General features: G+C 39.8%; 3 protein-coding genes across 3 annotated transcripts; 1 reads left to right on the top strand and 2 right to left on the bottom strand.

Moving 5' to 3' along the window:
- Positions 1-1,804: 1,804 nt before the first annotated feature.
- On the top strand, positions 1,805-5,165 carry terb2 (telomere repeat binding bouquet formation protein 2). The gene is made up of 7 exons (XM_058381373.1): positions 1,805-1,868; positions 2,036-2,117; positions 3,392-3,531; positions 3,702-3,760; positions 3,859-3,896; positions 4,063-4,196; positions 4,803-5,165. Exons 1-7 carry the CDS (start codon positions 1,805-1,807, stop codon positions 4,931-4,933), a joined length of 648 nt encoding a protein of 215 aa, XP_058237356.1. The 3' UTR covers positions 4,934-5,165.
- A 224-nt stretch (positions 5,166-5,389) lies between these two features.
- On the bottom strand, positions 5,390-10,587 carry cnep1r1 (CTD nuclear envelope phosphatase 1 regulatory subunit 1). Its single transcript, XM_058381261.1, has 6 exons — positions 10,481-10,587; positions 8,831-8,902; positions 8,301-8,374; positions 8,110-8,219; positions 7,043-7,097; positions 5,390-6,963 (listed from the first exon to the last, which is right to left on the bottom strand). The coding sequence occupies exons 1-6, from the start codon at positions 10,503-10,505 to the stop codon at positions 6,922-6,924; spliced, it is 378 nt and encodes a 125-aa protein (XP_058237244.1). The 5' UTR covers positions 10,506-10,587; the 3' UTR covers positions 5,390-6,921.
- A 4,218-nt stretch (positions 10,588-14,805) lies between these two features.
- Positions 14,806-16,061, bottom strand: LOC131347725 (arylamine N-acetyltransferase, pineal gland isozyme NAT-10-like). Its single transcript, XM_058382080.1, has 2 exons — positions 15,950-16,061; positions 14,806-15,839 (listed from the first exon to the last, which is right to left on the bottom strand). Exon 2 carries the CDS (start codon positions 15,830-15,832, stop codon positions 14,960-14,962), a length of 873 nt encoding a protein of 290 aa, XP_058238063.1. The 5' UTR covers positions 15,833-15,839; positions 15,950-16,061; the 3' UTR covers positions 14,806-14,959.
- Between the last annotated feature and the right edge of the window lie 945 nt (positions 16,062-17,006).

The raw sequence follows: 17,006 nt of genomic DNA on the forward strand, positions 1-17,006 counted from the left end.
GGTTGGGCAAATCTCAGTGTTAGGCAGATCCCTAGCTGGACAAACCAACAAGCTAGGCAAAGTCTCTGGTTGGGAAGAGGCCCCTGGCTGGGCAAACCAACAAGGAAGGCAAAACCTCTGATTGGGAAGAAGCCCCTAGTTAGGCAAAGCCCCTGGCTAGGCAGAGGCCCCTGGCTGGGCAAACCAACAAGGAAGGCAAAACCTCTGATAGGGAAAAAGCCCTTGGTTGAGCAAAGACCCTGGCTGGGCAAATCAACAAGAATGACAAAACCTCTGATTTAGAAAAAGCCCCTAGTTAGGCAAAGCCCCTGGCTAGGCAAACCAACAAGGAAGGCAAAACCTCTGATAGGGAAAAAGCCCTTGGTTGAGCAAAGACCCTGGCTGGGCAAATCAACAAGAATGACAAAACCTCTGATTTAGAAAAAGCCCCTAGTTAGGCAAAGCCCCTGGCTAGGCAGAGGCCCCTGGTAGGGCAACCTAACAAGAATGACAAAACCTCTTATTGGGAAGAAGCCCCTGGTTGGGCAGAGCTCTGTGTGAGGCAGAAGCCCTGTGATGGGTAGAAGCCCTTGGTTGGGCAGAGCCACATGCTGGGGAAAGGTCACTGGTGAAAAAAGCCATATCAGGCAATTCAAAGGGTTGGGTAAATCTCCATGCTGAACTGGGGTCCGTGTTAAAGGGAAGCCTCTGGGTGATATGAAGGGCTTGTTTGGGTAAATGCCCTTGTTGGGAAGAGGTCTCTGGTTGGGCAGACATGTGAAATAAATATGTGTATGTAATAAGTGTGATGAACTTTACATAGAGCTTTCTGATTTTTAAAATTACAGTCCATTTAGAAATCGCCTTTCTAACAAACAAGGTTGCTGTTCCATAAAATGACCATGTAAGATAAAGAAGCAGAAATGTTCTGGAAACATACGTATGTGTTTATGAATTTTATATGGATATGAATTACCAATGCTCCATCACCTGCAAGCTATAGGTTCTGAAATCCTGCACTAGGCAATAGCCCCATCTAAAGGCTTTAAGAGCACACTACAACAAACTCTCCACTGCTATTGTGCATAATCTCAGTTTTCGGAACTAAAAATCATATAAACAATGACTGTAAACTGTTAATGAATGAATAATTAATTCTTTATATATATATATATATATATATATATATATATATATATATATATATATATATAAAGGAAGATTTCTTATATATCATATTCTGCTCATGTCCATTGCGGCTCCTGCAGTGTTCTTACCTGTTAACACTCACCTGAGTTTCTTCGTCAAAACACCAATAGATGGAACATCTTTTGGAAGAACATTTATTTAAAGATTTTGGCTTAATCTTTCTTGGCTTTCTTACTTGTACAAATACTCATTTCATTTCCTATTTAATTGTCAAGCATTAGATCATTAGATGAGACTGTAGCGTCTTTAACCTGTTAAAGCTCACCTGTTGATACTCACCTGTAGAACACACACTTCATACAACACGGTCGGACCAATATATATATATACATACATATTTAAACACTTCGGCTACATATAATACCACAAATAAAATAAATATAAAAAAAGAAATGGTGTTTAAACTCTGTACATCTTGTAGTATGCAAGTTTCCCATGACCTGAATGAATCTTTTAAAACCCTCTAGGTGCACGAGCTTTTTATCGTCTTTTTAGCTAGCATGAGCAGTTCGTTAAAAAATAACTTACCTGAGGTAAAAACTGAAAGTCAAACCCTATTACTTAGAATTCAACACATAAGAACTGTTCGATAACGAGTTTTTTTTAGAGAAGAAATATGTTTAAAAACAAAACAGCTTGGTTTTCAGACAGTGTAAAGACAGACATTAGCAGGTTTTGGGGTAAGTTAGTTAAGTGATTAGCCAGCTAGCTAAACCGTTCTCTCTATCCGTATTCGCTAGCTTGCTAGCACTTTCATCCGTGTTAAAAAAAAACATCCACAATTATATTAAATCAGTGATATTTTCATGTAAAAACGTGTTAATGGTCAAAGTTTGATGTTTTTCAGTTGCCCAAGGCGGCATTATCACCGACTGGAAAACAGCTGACTACCTTTTCAGCGAGCATGCTTCCTGTCCTGACACGAAAAGGTACCTATAAGCTTCACCTGTACAATAATATACACTTACATCTTTATTATTATATTTTTTGCGACGTTAGGATGCTAAATTTAGGTTATATCCAACGCCATACCCGGTATGCTGGTCTCTACCTTTAACAGCAGAATGAATAGAGAGATATGTACTTTACCAGGTAACTTACACCTGCCATACAGGTGACTTTGTAGGTGTACAGGTATTACCTGCAGCCTATCTGGATGCTATGCACTATTTGTCAGCTCACATATACATAATTTAGTCTTAAGTCTCAGTATTTTATCCTGGTTAGGGTGGCGGTGGATCTGGAGCCTATCCTGGGAATACTGGGCAAGGTGGGAGAATTGACCCTGGATGGATTACCAGTCCGGCAACCTGTCCAGGGTGTACCCCTGCCTTTCGCCCAATGTGTGCTGGGATGGGCTCTGGCAGATCCCCGTGACTCTAATTAGGAATAAAGCGGGTATAGAAAATGGATGGATGGATGGATTACCAGTCCATTACACTTTTCACACACACACACACACACACACACACACAGATTTACATATAGATTCAATTTACCAATGTTTTTTGGACAGTCTGAGAAGAGAACATGGAGGAAACCCACTCAAACACAATGACGTACACAATGACTCAGATGATGAATGTTGTTATTAGTCGTTAGTATATAATATACACTATATTGTTGAAAGTTTGGAACGTCTGCCTTTACATGCACATGAATGTAATATGGAGTTGTCCCGCCCTTTACAGCTATAACAGCTTCAACTCTTTTGGGAAGGCTTTCCACAAAGCTTAGGAGTGTGTTTATGGGAATTTTTGACCATTCCACTAGAAGCGCATTTGTAAGGTCAAGCACTGATGATGGACGAGAAGGTCTGGCACGCAGTGTCCACTAGAGGTCAGGACTCTTTGCAGGCCAGTCAAATTCCTCCACACCAAACTCACTCATGCATGTCTTTATGGACCTTGCTTTGGTCACTGGTGTGCAGTCATGTTGGAACAGGAAGGGGTCATCCCCAAACTGTTCCCACAAAGAGCATGAAATTGTCCAAAATGTCTTGGTATGAAGCTGAAGCATTAAGAGTTCCTTTCAATGGAACTAAGGGGCCGAGCCCAACCCCTGAAAAACACCTGAATTCAATGATTTGGAGGGGTGTCCCAAAACTTTTGGCAATATAGTGTATGTGCATGTAGGCCTAAGCAGTACATCCTACATCATCACAAGTGAAAAATATCATTAACATGTTGACATTATGTTTTAGGATCCATGCGAGTGATGAGTATGTGATGGACCGAGCTACGGTATTCCACAGCGCTTACCTGTCCACCTGTCGGCTGCGGCAGAGCACCAAATCTGTGCCACTTGGTCATTATCTACTGCCTCCTGTTTCTGTACAGAGAGGTGAGCTGATCACCAAGTCCTGATTAAGGAGATTTCCAACACTGTCAATGCATGCAAATCAACATAAAGATCAGACAGTGAGCTCATGATCTGAGTCCGGTGAAGAGAATGATTGCAGATGACTTTAACAATGGAAAATGTTACCTTTTTTTATGCCTGATTGTGTTCAGAGGTAAAAGCCAGGATGGGAAGGTTCATATGGGAGCAGGATGAGATGCTCGGTGTGACCGTGAGTATACTGCTTCACATGCCATGGTTTCTGTTTATCAGTTTTGGTTATCATTATATCTTCTCTCACATCTTATCTCTTATCTCTTGCATCCCTAGCATCAACCGGATGTCAGAGAAGGAAAAGAAAAGAAAAGGTATGGAAGACTTTCTTAGGTGTGTATCATCATATTTATTATAGTTTCTGTAATTATGATCCATTATATGGCAGCATTTAGCAGTTCCCTTGATTTTATCTGACTGGTTCAACTGGACAGGTAATTAAGGTGTTTCATAAAATAATAAATGCCAACATTATACTGTACACCTCTACATACATGTATGCCACGTTAAAATAGATGGTAATGTGTCTCTCAGGCAGGAGAACACATCTCCCTCAAGAGAAGAATCAGTTTGTTGTGAGACGCAGCTCTATCCTGTAAACAACATGCTTTCAGGTATTTCATTATTTAACCACTTCTTTAATACATACACACACACCCAATATTGTTCGGTTCTAATTAAAATCTAATACAGAAATAATTACCAATAATTAAGAACCTTCTTATCTAGGAAAATAAAGGTGAGATATGAATTCTTTAGTGTTTTTTTTCTATAGACAATGAGCATAGTGCTGTATACATATACACTATACTGCCAAAGGTTTCGACACCCCTCCAAATCATTGAATTCAGGTGTTAGTCTTGACCCCATAGTTCCAGTGAAAGGAACTCTTAATGCTTCAGCTTCATACCAAGACATTTTGGACAATTTCATGCTCTTTGTGTGGGGATGACCCCTTCCTGTTCCAACATGACTGCACACCAGTGACCAAAGCAAGGTCCATAAAGACATGGATGAGTGAGTTTGGTGTGGAGGAACTTGACTGACCTGTACAGAGTCCTGACCTCAACCCCATAGAACACCTTTGGGATGAATTAGAGCGGATTTAATTATTAGCCTTAATTAGAGAATGGCAACTGATTTATATGTATTTGCAGCTAGAATAGGGCCTGAGGTTAAGTTTAGGTTTATGACATGTTTCCTGCTTGGTTCCTCTACAGGTTACGTGCATATTGACCAGCTAATGAAGTTCTCAGGAGAGCTGCATGACTTCCTTCCATCCCACTCGGGTTATTCCGTCTCTAGATCTCACAGCAGGAGACTTCCTTTTCACTTTAAAGAGAGACTCTGACAAGATATTCTGACAAAAGACTGACAAAATAGAAATTAGAGCTTGTATATATTTTGACAAAAGACTGACAAAATAGAAATTAGAGCTTGTATATACAAAAATGGACAAAGAGAGAGTGAATTTCTATTCATCTTGATTCTAATATTATCTAATTTACACAATATATGACTGAATAAAGAAGCATAAATGTAATGATTGCTAGTGTGGGAATTTAATATAATGAAATATAACCAGATATTTATGTTAGGGTTGGACGATACGAGGTTACAGTTAGTGATGGGAAATTCGGATCATTATCCTGACTCGGATCTTTGAATCTCGTTCAGCAAAATGCGCTAATCTTTTTCCGAGTCATTTCAGTAGAATATAATTACAATGTCACGTGTTAATCACTAATCATATCTACCTACACAAACGTTGGTCACATTTAGAATAAGACAAAACTAGACTGACAGGAACAAGAACAGAACTTTTTTAATTTTTCAGAAGATGTTCATTGCACATGTCTTTTGATAATTTTATGATAATTCCTAAATACACTATATTGCCAAAAGTTTTGGGACATTCCTCCAAATCATTGAACTCAGGTGTTTTTCAGGGCTTGGGCTCGGCCCCTTGGTTCCAGTGAAAGGAACTCTTAATGCTTCAGCTTCATACCAAGACATTTTGGACAATTTCATGCTCTTTGTGGGAACAGTTTGGGGATGACCCCTTCCTGTTCCAACATGACTGCACACCAGTGACCAAAGCAAGGTCCATAAAGACATAGATGAGTGAGTTTGGTGTGGAGGAACTTGACTGGCCTGCACAGAGTCCTGACCTCAACCCCATAGAACACCTTTGGGATGAGTTACAGTGGAGACTGTGATCCAGACCTTCTCGTCCAACATCAGTGCCTGACCTCACAAATGTGCTTCTAGAGGAATGGTCAGAAATTCCCATAAACACACTCCTAAACCTTGTAGAAATCCTTCCCAGAAGAGTTGAAGCTGTTATAGCTGCAAAGGGCGGGACAACTCCATATTACATTCATGTGCATGTAGGCAGACGTCCCAAAACTTTTGGCAATATAGTGTATTTTACAAGATTACATTAGTATTATTGACTGTAAGATAATGATCCAAGAAGTGATCACGTGATGAACGAATGAACGACTCCAGTACAGACTGCATAGCCGAAGCCTACAAGGCTGTGACGTGATGAATGAATTGCTCTTGGAATCATATTAAGGATTCGTTCGAAATAAACGAATCATTCATGATCGATACATCACAGTATACTTTGTCGGTGTATAAAAATATAAATGATTTGAAATGAATCCCTTTAGAAGCTCATGGAAGTAGATGATTAGATTCTATAATACGTTCATTTTTATTTGTTTTAGTTTTTCTGATATTTTCACACGAAGAATCCGAGCTCGGGATTGAACTGTGACGCTGTCAAATGAACTCACTCCGACTCGGTGTATACAACATTATCACAAAAAAACGGAGCCATTTTTATTATTGATATCAGAAAGATCCTTTCAAAACCTACAAATATAGAAAAGAAAGCAGCACATCTGGTCTTAAATAATGTATACATGCATAAAATCAAATTCAGTGAATCCTATCTACAATTTAAAAGACTCTTATCTGTAAAGATGTAGTTATACAATGGGATTTACCGTACAAAACCTAGTGATCGTAACAGAGTCTCTTTCTTTCTTGTATAAAGTTCTTTAATTAAGAGATCTGTCTATTTAATAGGGACTGTGTTAAGCCATTTGCTTAAAATTGCAAACACTTCCCACGAGACACACAATAAAATAACAGCTTTAGAAATACAGACGCTTAATGTAGGGTGTAAAGTAAAACTCTGTATGTGTGTGTGTGTGTGTAGGGGAGGTTTTTAAAACTGTAGCAGTCATATTCTTCTTCATTTCAAACAAAATCAGATGGGGGGGAAAAACAGAACAAAACAAAACAAAACATTCAGCTCCAGATCTGCTACTGGATGTGAGGCCGTGGCTTTAGGATAAGTTTCCCCGTCTAGAACAAAACAGAACGAGACGTCAGCGAAATAATAATCATGGCTATTTGAAATCATGAAGAATGAAACAGCACTCACGTCATCACAAGACATGTTGTATTCTGCTAGCACTGTCCGGCAGCGTGCAGCAATACTGCCTCAGAGTCAAGGAAGGAAAGAATGAAGGGAGCTGCTGTTAGGAATAAAATAACTTTTAAAAGAATGCAGCGAGGCCAGGCAGATTAAAATATCTGGGTTTTTCATTCCCAGTATGAAGTAAAACTTTGGTTCCTGTTCAGTTCTATCTGTGCAGCACTAATAATAAAAGATGTCACAAAGCAGCTTCACAAAAATCCAGATTTAGATTCAAGATCCGTGATGAGCAAACCAGAGGAATCTGTGCTCTTCTAGAGGACGCTGTACCTCAGGACAGTAAATGATATTTTCTAAACAGTACAGATGATCTGGAACACTGCCTGCACCCCACTAACACCCCAGATGACCTCACTTATGTATTCTCACACATTTATTCTTGTTATTCAAATTACACTATATTGCCAAAAGTTTTGGGACACCTCTCCAAATCATTGAGTTCAGGTGTTGTGTTTCAGGGGTTGGGCTCGGCCCCTTAGTTCCAGTGAAAGGAACTCAATGCTTCAGCTTCATACCAAGACATTCTGGACAATTTCATGCTCTTTGTGGGAACAGTTTGGGGATGACCCCTTCCTGTTCCAACATGACTGTACACCAGTGACCAAAGCAAGGTCCATAAAGACATGGATGAGTGAGTTTGGTGTGGAGGAACTTGACTAGAAGTGGAGACTGTGAGCCAGGTGTTGTTTTTCAGGAGCCGAGCCCAACCCCTGAATTCTATGATTTGGAGGGGTGTCCCAAAACTTTTGGCATTTGGTTTTTAGCTAATTGGACATTTGGGCAACTAAAACAGGACCGAGTTAGGGTTAGAGTTAATGTGTTGGTGCTTTCACCTGTATTTTGTCCATTTTCTGGTGTACAAACCTCTGCCCTGCCCATTGAACCCGGGTCACATGACTATGACTGTTCCATAAGTGTAGCATATAGTAATTTGTGTGTTCATATAAATATTATTTTCAATGCCTGAGACAGAACTGAACGTTATTGTGCATCATTAATCGAGTAAGGGATACATCGACGGTGCGACAACGCGTTTGTGTATTCCAGCAAAGAACAAGCCGATGAGAGTGATGCAGCTGATGGTGAAAAACGGATGATTCCATAACGACGAAAAGAAGGACACCTGTGGAGATGAAAGAAATGTCTTTAGCTCAGCAAAGAAAAGACGATCTCAACGTTACCTCGACATTAAACTCCTTCTTACCTTTTGAGTGTCTGGGTCTATTAACCAGTTCCAAGCTCCGGTCGCTGTGCAAACTGACACGACGATCAAAATCACTGAAAATAAAACAAAACAATGAGGTGGAGGTTATTAACGTGTCTATAAGAGAGCTGGGGATTGCTTTGATGCCTACATCTTAAAATCAATACCGATAATAGAGTTGGCTCCAAAAGTATTGGCACCCTGGATAGTGTTTATGATGCTGAATAATGAAATAAGACAAAAACAATGCTCTTATGCACTTTAACAGATTTATTAATTAGTTCAACACAAATAGAACTTTAAAAAGAGGACACAAGTGTGTTTTGCTCCATGCATACTCAGGAGTAGGATTAGAAAAGGCACAGTTTTCTCCAAGAACCGATTTCAAAACATTTTTCATGATCTGTTAAATCCGTTTTCATAAGGGGTGCCAGTATTTCTGGATCATCAGTGTGGAGTAAACAAGTGAACAACTGATATGGAAAAAATACATACTGATTATTTACAAATTTAAAGAAGGCTTGACTTACTTCGCCACCGGCCTGTAGCTGGCTGTAGACAGGAAACATACTCCGTTAGTCTCCTCTCAAAAGCCTTTAGATCTAAAAGAAAAAGATAACACAGAGGTCAACATATAAACTGGACAGGAACCTGATAACATGGTGAAAGAATACTTATCATTTATTTAGTCTATTCCTACAGAGATTCTTAAATCTATTACAACCCAGAAGCCATGATCTGATCAATTGTACACTAGGATCTATTTGTTGCATATCTTATTGTTAAATATCCTCAAGACACTACATCTGTGTGTAAACGAATGCCTTTCTAGCACAACGCAGCTTAATTCTGGATTCTGACTGGACATGAGGTCAATTTTCTACAACGGCAGCTCTGATAACAGTGCAGCAGCAAAATGACAAGTGTGAATTAATTAAAACTGTAACACATGTTCCTTTTCACTGGACTCGATGACCACAGTACCACCGCAGTGTGTTATGATCTCCAATAAAACATTCCTGCTGAACACCACTCCTGAGTCCCCCTGGTCTGCTTCGGTGAATAAGTAATAATATAGGAAGGATAGGACGATGGCTTAGTGGTTAGCACTGTTGCCTCACAGCAAGAAGGTCCTTGGTCCGAATCCCGGGTTTGAACAGACGGGAGCCTTTCTGTGTGGAGTTTGCAGGTTCTCCCCGTGCCTGTGTGGGTTCACTCCAGGTACTCCGGTTTCCTCCCACAGTCCAAAAACATGTACATTAAGTTGATTGGTAATTCTAAATTGCCCATAGGAGTGAGTGTGAGTGGTTGTCTGTCTATATGTGTGGCCCTGTGATGGACTGGTGTACCCCTGCCCAATGTGTGCTGGGATAGGATCAGTGATCCTTAGACTCCTTATAGTGACCTTAGAGTGACCATAGATCCCCATGACCCTAATTAGGAATAAAGCGGGTACAGAAGATGGATGGATGGATAATAGGAAAGTAACGACTTAAATGAGCTGCTATAAGATAAGCGAAAACGTGACACTCCAGATCAATAAAGGTAACAACATGCGAATAAAGAGGAATCACATTAAAACGTCACTGATTATTTTCCTGAAACAACACAGGGGTTTTATTCCTTATCCATCTGAACTGACCACCGGTTTATCCATCTGAACTGACCACCGGTTTATCCATCTGAACTGACCACCGGTTTATCCATCTGAACTGACCACCGGTTTATCCATCTGGGTTTTCAGCAAGGAATCGTTGATATGGTATAACAGAAGAACCAAAACCGACCACCCCACCACACACACACACACACACACACACACACACACACATTTACTCCATGTTCAACCTTAAACAGCTATTGCATTCTTCACAAATCCACCCCCTAACCTAAAAATCCACACAAACACCGATGTTAGACTTCCTTAACATCCTCAACAGCCAATGCAGGTATAACATCTGTCTAACCGTCTCCATGACAACGACATCTGGATTTTTTTTTTTATATATCGGTTAGTTAGATTAGCTTGTCGCTAGCCGTGAGGTTAGCTCGCGACAACAACCACGTCTAACCTTCCCGTGTCATCGGAAGATAAAGCCGTTCCAGTCGAACGTGGACAGAGAGTGGACGAAATACTTGCAGATGGACGTGTGGTCATTTGAAACGTTTAGGTTTAATACCTTCTGCTTGTTCTAGAGAGTTCATGGCTCTTTTCACCCGGTTCCTCACAGTCCAGGCCTCGCTTCAGCGCAAGCGAAAGCTCGGCTCTCATTGGACAAAAGGTGATTGCGTAACATTTTAAAGCGCCGCCGGTGCGTTCAAGGCAGTCACTAAGCCACATGTATGCGCATCTCGGAACATGCGCATGATTAAGCATAAACGTTAAAACGTGTCAGCGTTTACGGTCCGTGCACGTCGCGTTCATTCGATTCTTGATTCTAAATTGAGAAACAAAAATCGAATTACGACGCCTTCATTCATTTTCCATTTTTAAAATGAAAATGAAATTATGAAATAACTGTGTGTAAAAAGTATTTTTTGACCTATATATATATATATACCCTTGGAGGTGCAGCACTAGCCTGGACAGGGCATGCAACAGATGAACCTGTAGTACTAGATATATATATATATATATATATACCTCATTTATAGTTTCTTGCTTATTATTTGTTATTTCATGTTGAGGTATTCTTGAAAGACCGGGTGTAAACTGAACCACGGTGCACAAAATCGATAGCATTATTGTCTCTCTATGAGAAATTATGGATCACTACGTGCTTTTCAAAAGCAACAAGAGAGTGACAGTGAGGGAAGATGACATATCCAAAACATGTACAAAATTGGCAGGATATTCCAGGTGCTGATAATAAAGAATCTTATTGTACTAATTAAGTGAAGGTGTTAAAAGCACGGTGAAGTTCTAGTGGCAGTCAGCGCTTCTCTTTTTTACATACAGTATCTAGTACTGCAGGTTCATCTGTTGCATCCCCTGTCCAGGCTAGTGCTGCACCTCCAAGGGTGAGCATGCCCCGTTCGTTTCAGAGGTAACTATGCGCTTTGTCTGTCTAACTTGTTTGCTTAATTGTGCATATGTAGCTGTAAAAGTTGAATAATATCACCTTAACTTTTCAACTGAAAGGTCTGTTTTCATTGCTGAATGTTTAAACGGAAAACTGAAGCCCAGCAGAACCGTAGTTGTTTTTTAGGTAACTTTGTAATGAGAGTGGGGAAAAACTGGAATTTTTAACCAGACAAAATGAGACAAACGTTTATTTATTGAATCTCTTATTTCTCAGGACCCTTCCAGGAGCCAATGTTTGCAGTCTGCTGCCGGAGCATTGTGGGATACAAAGTATGTGTGCTGCAATGGCATGAAACCTCTAGCCAGTGTCTTAAATGTAGAGAAGAGTGCCCCAATGTTTATGAAGTCACAGGCCTTTCTGATGCATTGTCCATTCTGAAAGACATTATTGGTGCTACATAAACATACAACATAAAGATCAAAATACGAAAAAAACCCCACAGAGCTAGGACCAAGGTTTTTGTCCTAGCCATATACTACTTAGGACAAACAAAACAACTACCACGAAACATTCATACATCCGTTGTCCAGGCAGTAATGCTTGGTATTAAGAATCAAGCCTATGTAAACATTTAACCTGGTAAATTCAGTTAATTTGGTTTGTAGACTATATGTAAACATTGTGAAATAGCTTTTTCAAGGCAGTACAAAGAAATATATTATCTCTCCTATATTTTAAGAAACTATTAACATTCTGGTGTATGTAAACTACCATAACTGTGCCTCTTTGTTATATGCACCAGGGGCTGTGATTTTCTTCAATATTGGCAAAAAGTCTTTACAAAATTTGCCTATATAATGCAATCGAGCTAATACCTTAGTTGATTGAGTCTGCATGTAGGGTAGTCTCTCTCGTCTGTTTCGGTAACCTTCAATCATTTTTTGAATGATATGATAAGTAAAATTCCTTTCCATGATCTACTCTAATTTGGTCCCACACCCCATGGTTAACAACTGCAGATCTGGGAATAATAAGAATAATAATAATAATAAATACTACTAAAATGCAAATTCATTACAATTGCTCACCTGTAAACGTCCTCATAAATTAAAAGATTTTTCTTTATCGGCATAGATGAAAAACAATTTTGCTGCTAAATCCATCAATGGCCAGGACATGTGTTGCTCCAAACATTGCCAGTTTTTCATTCTGGTCAATGTGCAATTTATGGCCCGTGTATTCTGCGGTATAAAGAACTGGATTTAGGTTACGTGCACCCTGAACACACAATTAAGTAAAGGTCTATTTATTAAACACACACATAAACACACACACACACACACTTACATGACATCACACTTCATGGTATGGTTGTTGGATGGTCCTCAACAGTCTGCCCACTCTGCCCTCACTCGCTCTTATCCCTTTTGCTGACCGGTATCCTGTAATGAGTTTTCTGCCAAACGTTGGCCCTGTCTATTAAGACACGAAAAAATATGTTTAATGAGAAATATGTCCGCTGCCGTACCGTTATTAGCTACCAAAACAATGAAATATGGTCCGTACCTCACTTATTGCATTAGCTATTGCCAGTTCTAAATGGGAGTCCGATACATGTCCTCTTCTCACAATGTTGTGCTGTGCACAAAATCTTCGGATGCTCATTGCAGAACAACCGCGACCAGCACCATGTTGAACTAGACTGTCTGAGATTTCTGAAAATGTTGCTCCAGTTTGTATCATATTAGAAATCATTTGTGCAATTGGCTCAAGAGCGGACATTTTTACCCAAGAAAAGACCGACAATTAGGGTTAGCTTCACTTCCAGGTTAGGTTGGGTGTTATAATGGATATTCAGTAAACTTTAGGGCATTCATCATGTTTTGTATTATGAGAGTTTGATTACTACACATCTTATGATTAAACGAATAGAGAAAAATGAACAAACAAGCCAATTTCTCTTTTTTACATGTGTTCAGAATCAATAAAACAGCGTTTTCTATTTTTTCCCCATTCAATTTTAAATTAAAAAAACCAATATGGCATAGTAACTCGATTTTTGTTTTGTAATTTAGAATCAAAAATCGAATGAACGCAACGTACACAGACCATTTACATTTAATAAATTTCATATTTAACATGACAAGTATTTATTTCTGTAAATATTTCATATTGTGTCATCCCCTTCATGACCTTCATACATTTCCGTCTCTTTGCTTAAAAAGTAAACATAAAACACCTTCCTTTCAGTTTTCCTCACAAGTCTTTGGTTTCTTTCTTATTTGTTATACATGACAAATATTAAAAATCCATTAGTTCATAGACCATGGAAAACAAACTCCCATTTGTGGGAACAGTTTGGGGATGACCCCTTCCTGTTCCAACATGACTGCACACCAGTGCACAAAGCAAGGTCCATAAAGACAAGGATGAGAGAGTTTGGTGTGGAGGAACTTGACTGGACCTAGTCCTGACCTCAACCCCATAGAACACCTTTGGGATGAATTAGTGCGGAGACTGCGAGACAGAACAAAATTGTAAAGACGTCTGCCTTTACATGGACATGAATGTAATATGGAGTTGCCCCGCCCTTTACAGCTATAACAGCTTCAACTCTTCTGGGAAGGATTTCCACAAGGTTTAGGAGTGTGTTTATGGGAATTTTTGACCATTTCTCTAGAAGCACATTTGTGAGGTCAGGCACTGATGTTGGACGAGAAGGCAGAACTCTTCACACCAAACTCATTCATCCATGTCTTTATTGAGCTTGCTTTGGTCACTGGTGTGCAGTCATGTTGGAACAGGAAGGGGTCATCCCCAAACTGTTCCCACAAAGTTGGGAGCATGAAATTGTCCTAAATGTCTTGGTATGAAGCTGAAGCATTAAGAGTTCCTTTCACTGGAACTAAGGGGCCGAGCCCAACCCCTGAAAAGCAACACCTGAATTCAATGATTTGCAGGGGTGTCCCAAAACTTTTGGCAATATTGTTTCATATGATTAATGTGAAATTTCCAAAGCTTGCTATTATGAATTCAGAAATAACTCTGAATTTATATTCATGATAAATTATAAATTGCTGGTGTCACCCAGATGAGGATGGGTTGTCTGTTGAATCTGGTTCATCTCAAAGTTTCTTCTTCATATCGTCACCAGGAATTTTTCCTCAATACCATCACCTTTGGCTTGGTCTATTTAGATAAATTAAAATATATCTAGAATTTATACATTTCTATAAATGTGCTTTGTGACAATGTCCACTGATAAAAGCTATATACAAAAAAATGAATTGAATTGAATATAAATGTATAAAATATTATACTCTGGTACCTAATGTATATTTAACTTATTTATGCAAACATTTAGTATAAATGTTTGCATAAATGTGAAGGAGGCCAAGGAGTACTTACTTGTGACAACTATCATATTTTAAAATGAGTGAATCAATAGCATTATGAACAAAAGAGCCTAAACGTACAGATGATTAATAATAGAATTTATTTCCATCTTGGAGTAATGCTTCAAGACATTCAGGAGTCAGTGGTGCTGCCATAATGGTACCATGGGCATTAAGTATTCTATGGTTTATTCCTAAGGAATATCATAACTGTAACAGCTAAATCGTTAGAGATGTCCTACATTTTAAATGCAGCTTTGTTGTTTATTGGCGTCAGTTTATTAACTAAAACGATATTGAACTTTTCTTTAAGTATAGTCTCTATCTCACTGTCAGCTACATCTCTCATCTCAATGATGTCCCTGTCTTCCTCAGGTTTAAAAGTAATTTCGCTGTAGGTCCAGCCAATCAGAGCTCTGAATCCAGTGGGGGTCTGGAGAGAACAAATAGATTTCTGGGTGAAGAGAGACTCGGGGCTGGTCTGCAGGTACTCGCTTGTGTTCATGAAATGATCGATCGCACGTGGGATTAACAAAAATGAGTACATCGTCTTCGTGACACGCTTGTCGACGAGGCTGGAACTTGCGAAGGCTTCGTTCCGGATCAGAGGTTTCCTCGCAGTCTTCTCCAGCGTCCAAGTCTCACCGTCGTTCAGCAGGCAGAAGATCCCCGCTGGCTGCTCTTGATCTTTCCCTGGGATCATTTCTAACGGATGCCAAATCTGGCACGACACTCCAAAACTCACGTCAGCGATGTACGGCTTGCCTTCGATCTCCACCAAGTTAATGAGGTGTGAATTGAAGGGGTTGAAGTCGTTTTTGAGAGTGTTGAAAACTTTACACCCCAGCGTGGTGTATTTGTAGCCCATCTCTCTGAGCACCCAGGAGAAGAGCTGATTGTTTTCACAGCACCATCCTCCACGACGGTTTCTCACAATCTTCTCATAGACGATCTGCAGGTCCATGGTGTTCCTCTCTCCACAGTGGATGCTGAGGTTCTCGAAGGGGACGCTCATCACGTGCAGCTTGTGGACGGTGCGGAGCGTGGCCAGGTCCGGTTTGTCATACACCCCGCTGAACCCGATCCTCCTGAAGTATTCCTGCAGATCCATTACGTTCCTGCAAAAGGAGGAAAGAACAAACTCTCGCCTCAAAATGTAACGATGACACTGTACACAGCCATGATGAACAAACAGGTTTCATTTTAATTACAATACTGGGAAACATACCTTCAAGAAAACCTTCACATGTAGCCCCTGGGAATTTTTTTTGCAAATCCGGGTGAGGTCTGGATTAGGAATGAGAACAACCCAGAACAAACAGCATTTAGAAAGAGACAGAGTTAACCTTTGGACCACTTAGACAGTAGCTAATGTTTAAAGACAGTTAAGATAAAACTTTGTGAATTATCTACACTGTGACTTTTATAATATGATAATATGTGATAATTTCCATTGTCTGTACGGAGCAGACAGAGTTTTTACACTTTTATGTTTTATTATTTATAGAATTAATACACTGACTATAAAAAAAATGTTTCAAGCAAAAATGGAGTTTCCTCCTGTTGTTGTTGTGTCCATGTTGATGATTGAATGTCTTCATCATGTCCCACTCCACAGTGGAGGTTAATATGAAGCTCATATGTAAAGTAGACACTCAGGACTTTAAGAATTTGTGTTTCAGAAGGATTTCTGTTCAAATTTTAATTAAATGTAAAAAACCCGGTGTCATCCATTAATGGTATTTCCCTCAGTTTGGGATTAAACCCAATCAAGTTTAAATTAAAGTTACTATTTTATCCCTAATGAGAAGCCTGAGGTGACGGTGGTGAGGAAAAACTCTCTGTGATGATATGGGGAAGAAACCTTGAGAGGAACCAGGCTCAGAAGGGAACCTCATCCTCATTTGGGTGATACCAGACAGTAAATAATGTAAATGTAACTAAATATTGTCCTTTCTACAACAGCAACCATGAGGAACTACGAGGTCAGTGTAGTTTCTGAGATCATTATAGACACTTATTCCTTGCTGTCACAAGCTAACAGATGTAATGGCAGATCTGTGACGGTGTGAAAGTCCCCAAGTGGCTCTGTCCACGGCTGTCTCCTGGTCACAGGCTGTCCACACAGATCCATACACAGCATCAGTGACACCACTGACTCCCGGGACATAAAGCGTCCAACCACTTCAGTCAGCAAACCTGAGGGTGGTAAGGCAACAGCATCCAAACATCCCAGTACACCAAAAACTCTATGTCCATGAACATTCCAAATCTTCTCCTTTACC

Source organism: Hemibagrus wyckioides, linkage group LG27 (genome assembly GCF_019097595.1).
Source record: "Hemibagrus wyckioides isolate EC202008001 linkage group LG27, SWU_Hwy_1.0, whole genome shotgun sequence".
Lineage (NCBI taxonomy): Eukaryota > Metazoa > Chordata > Actinopteri > Siluriformes > Bagridae > Hemibagrus > Hemibagrus wyckioides.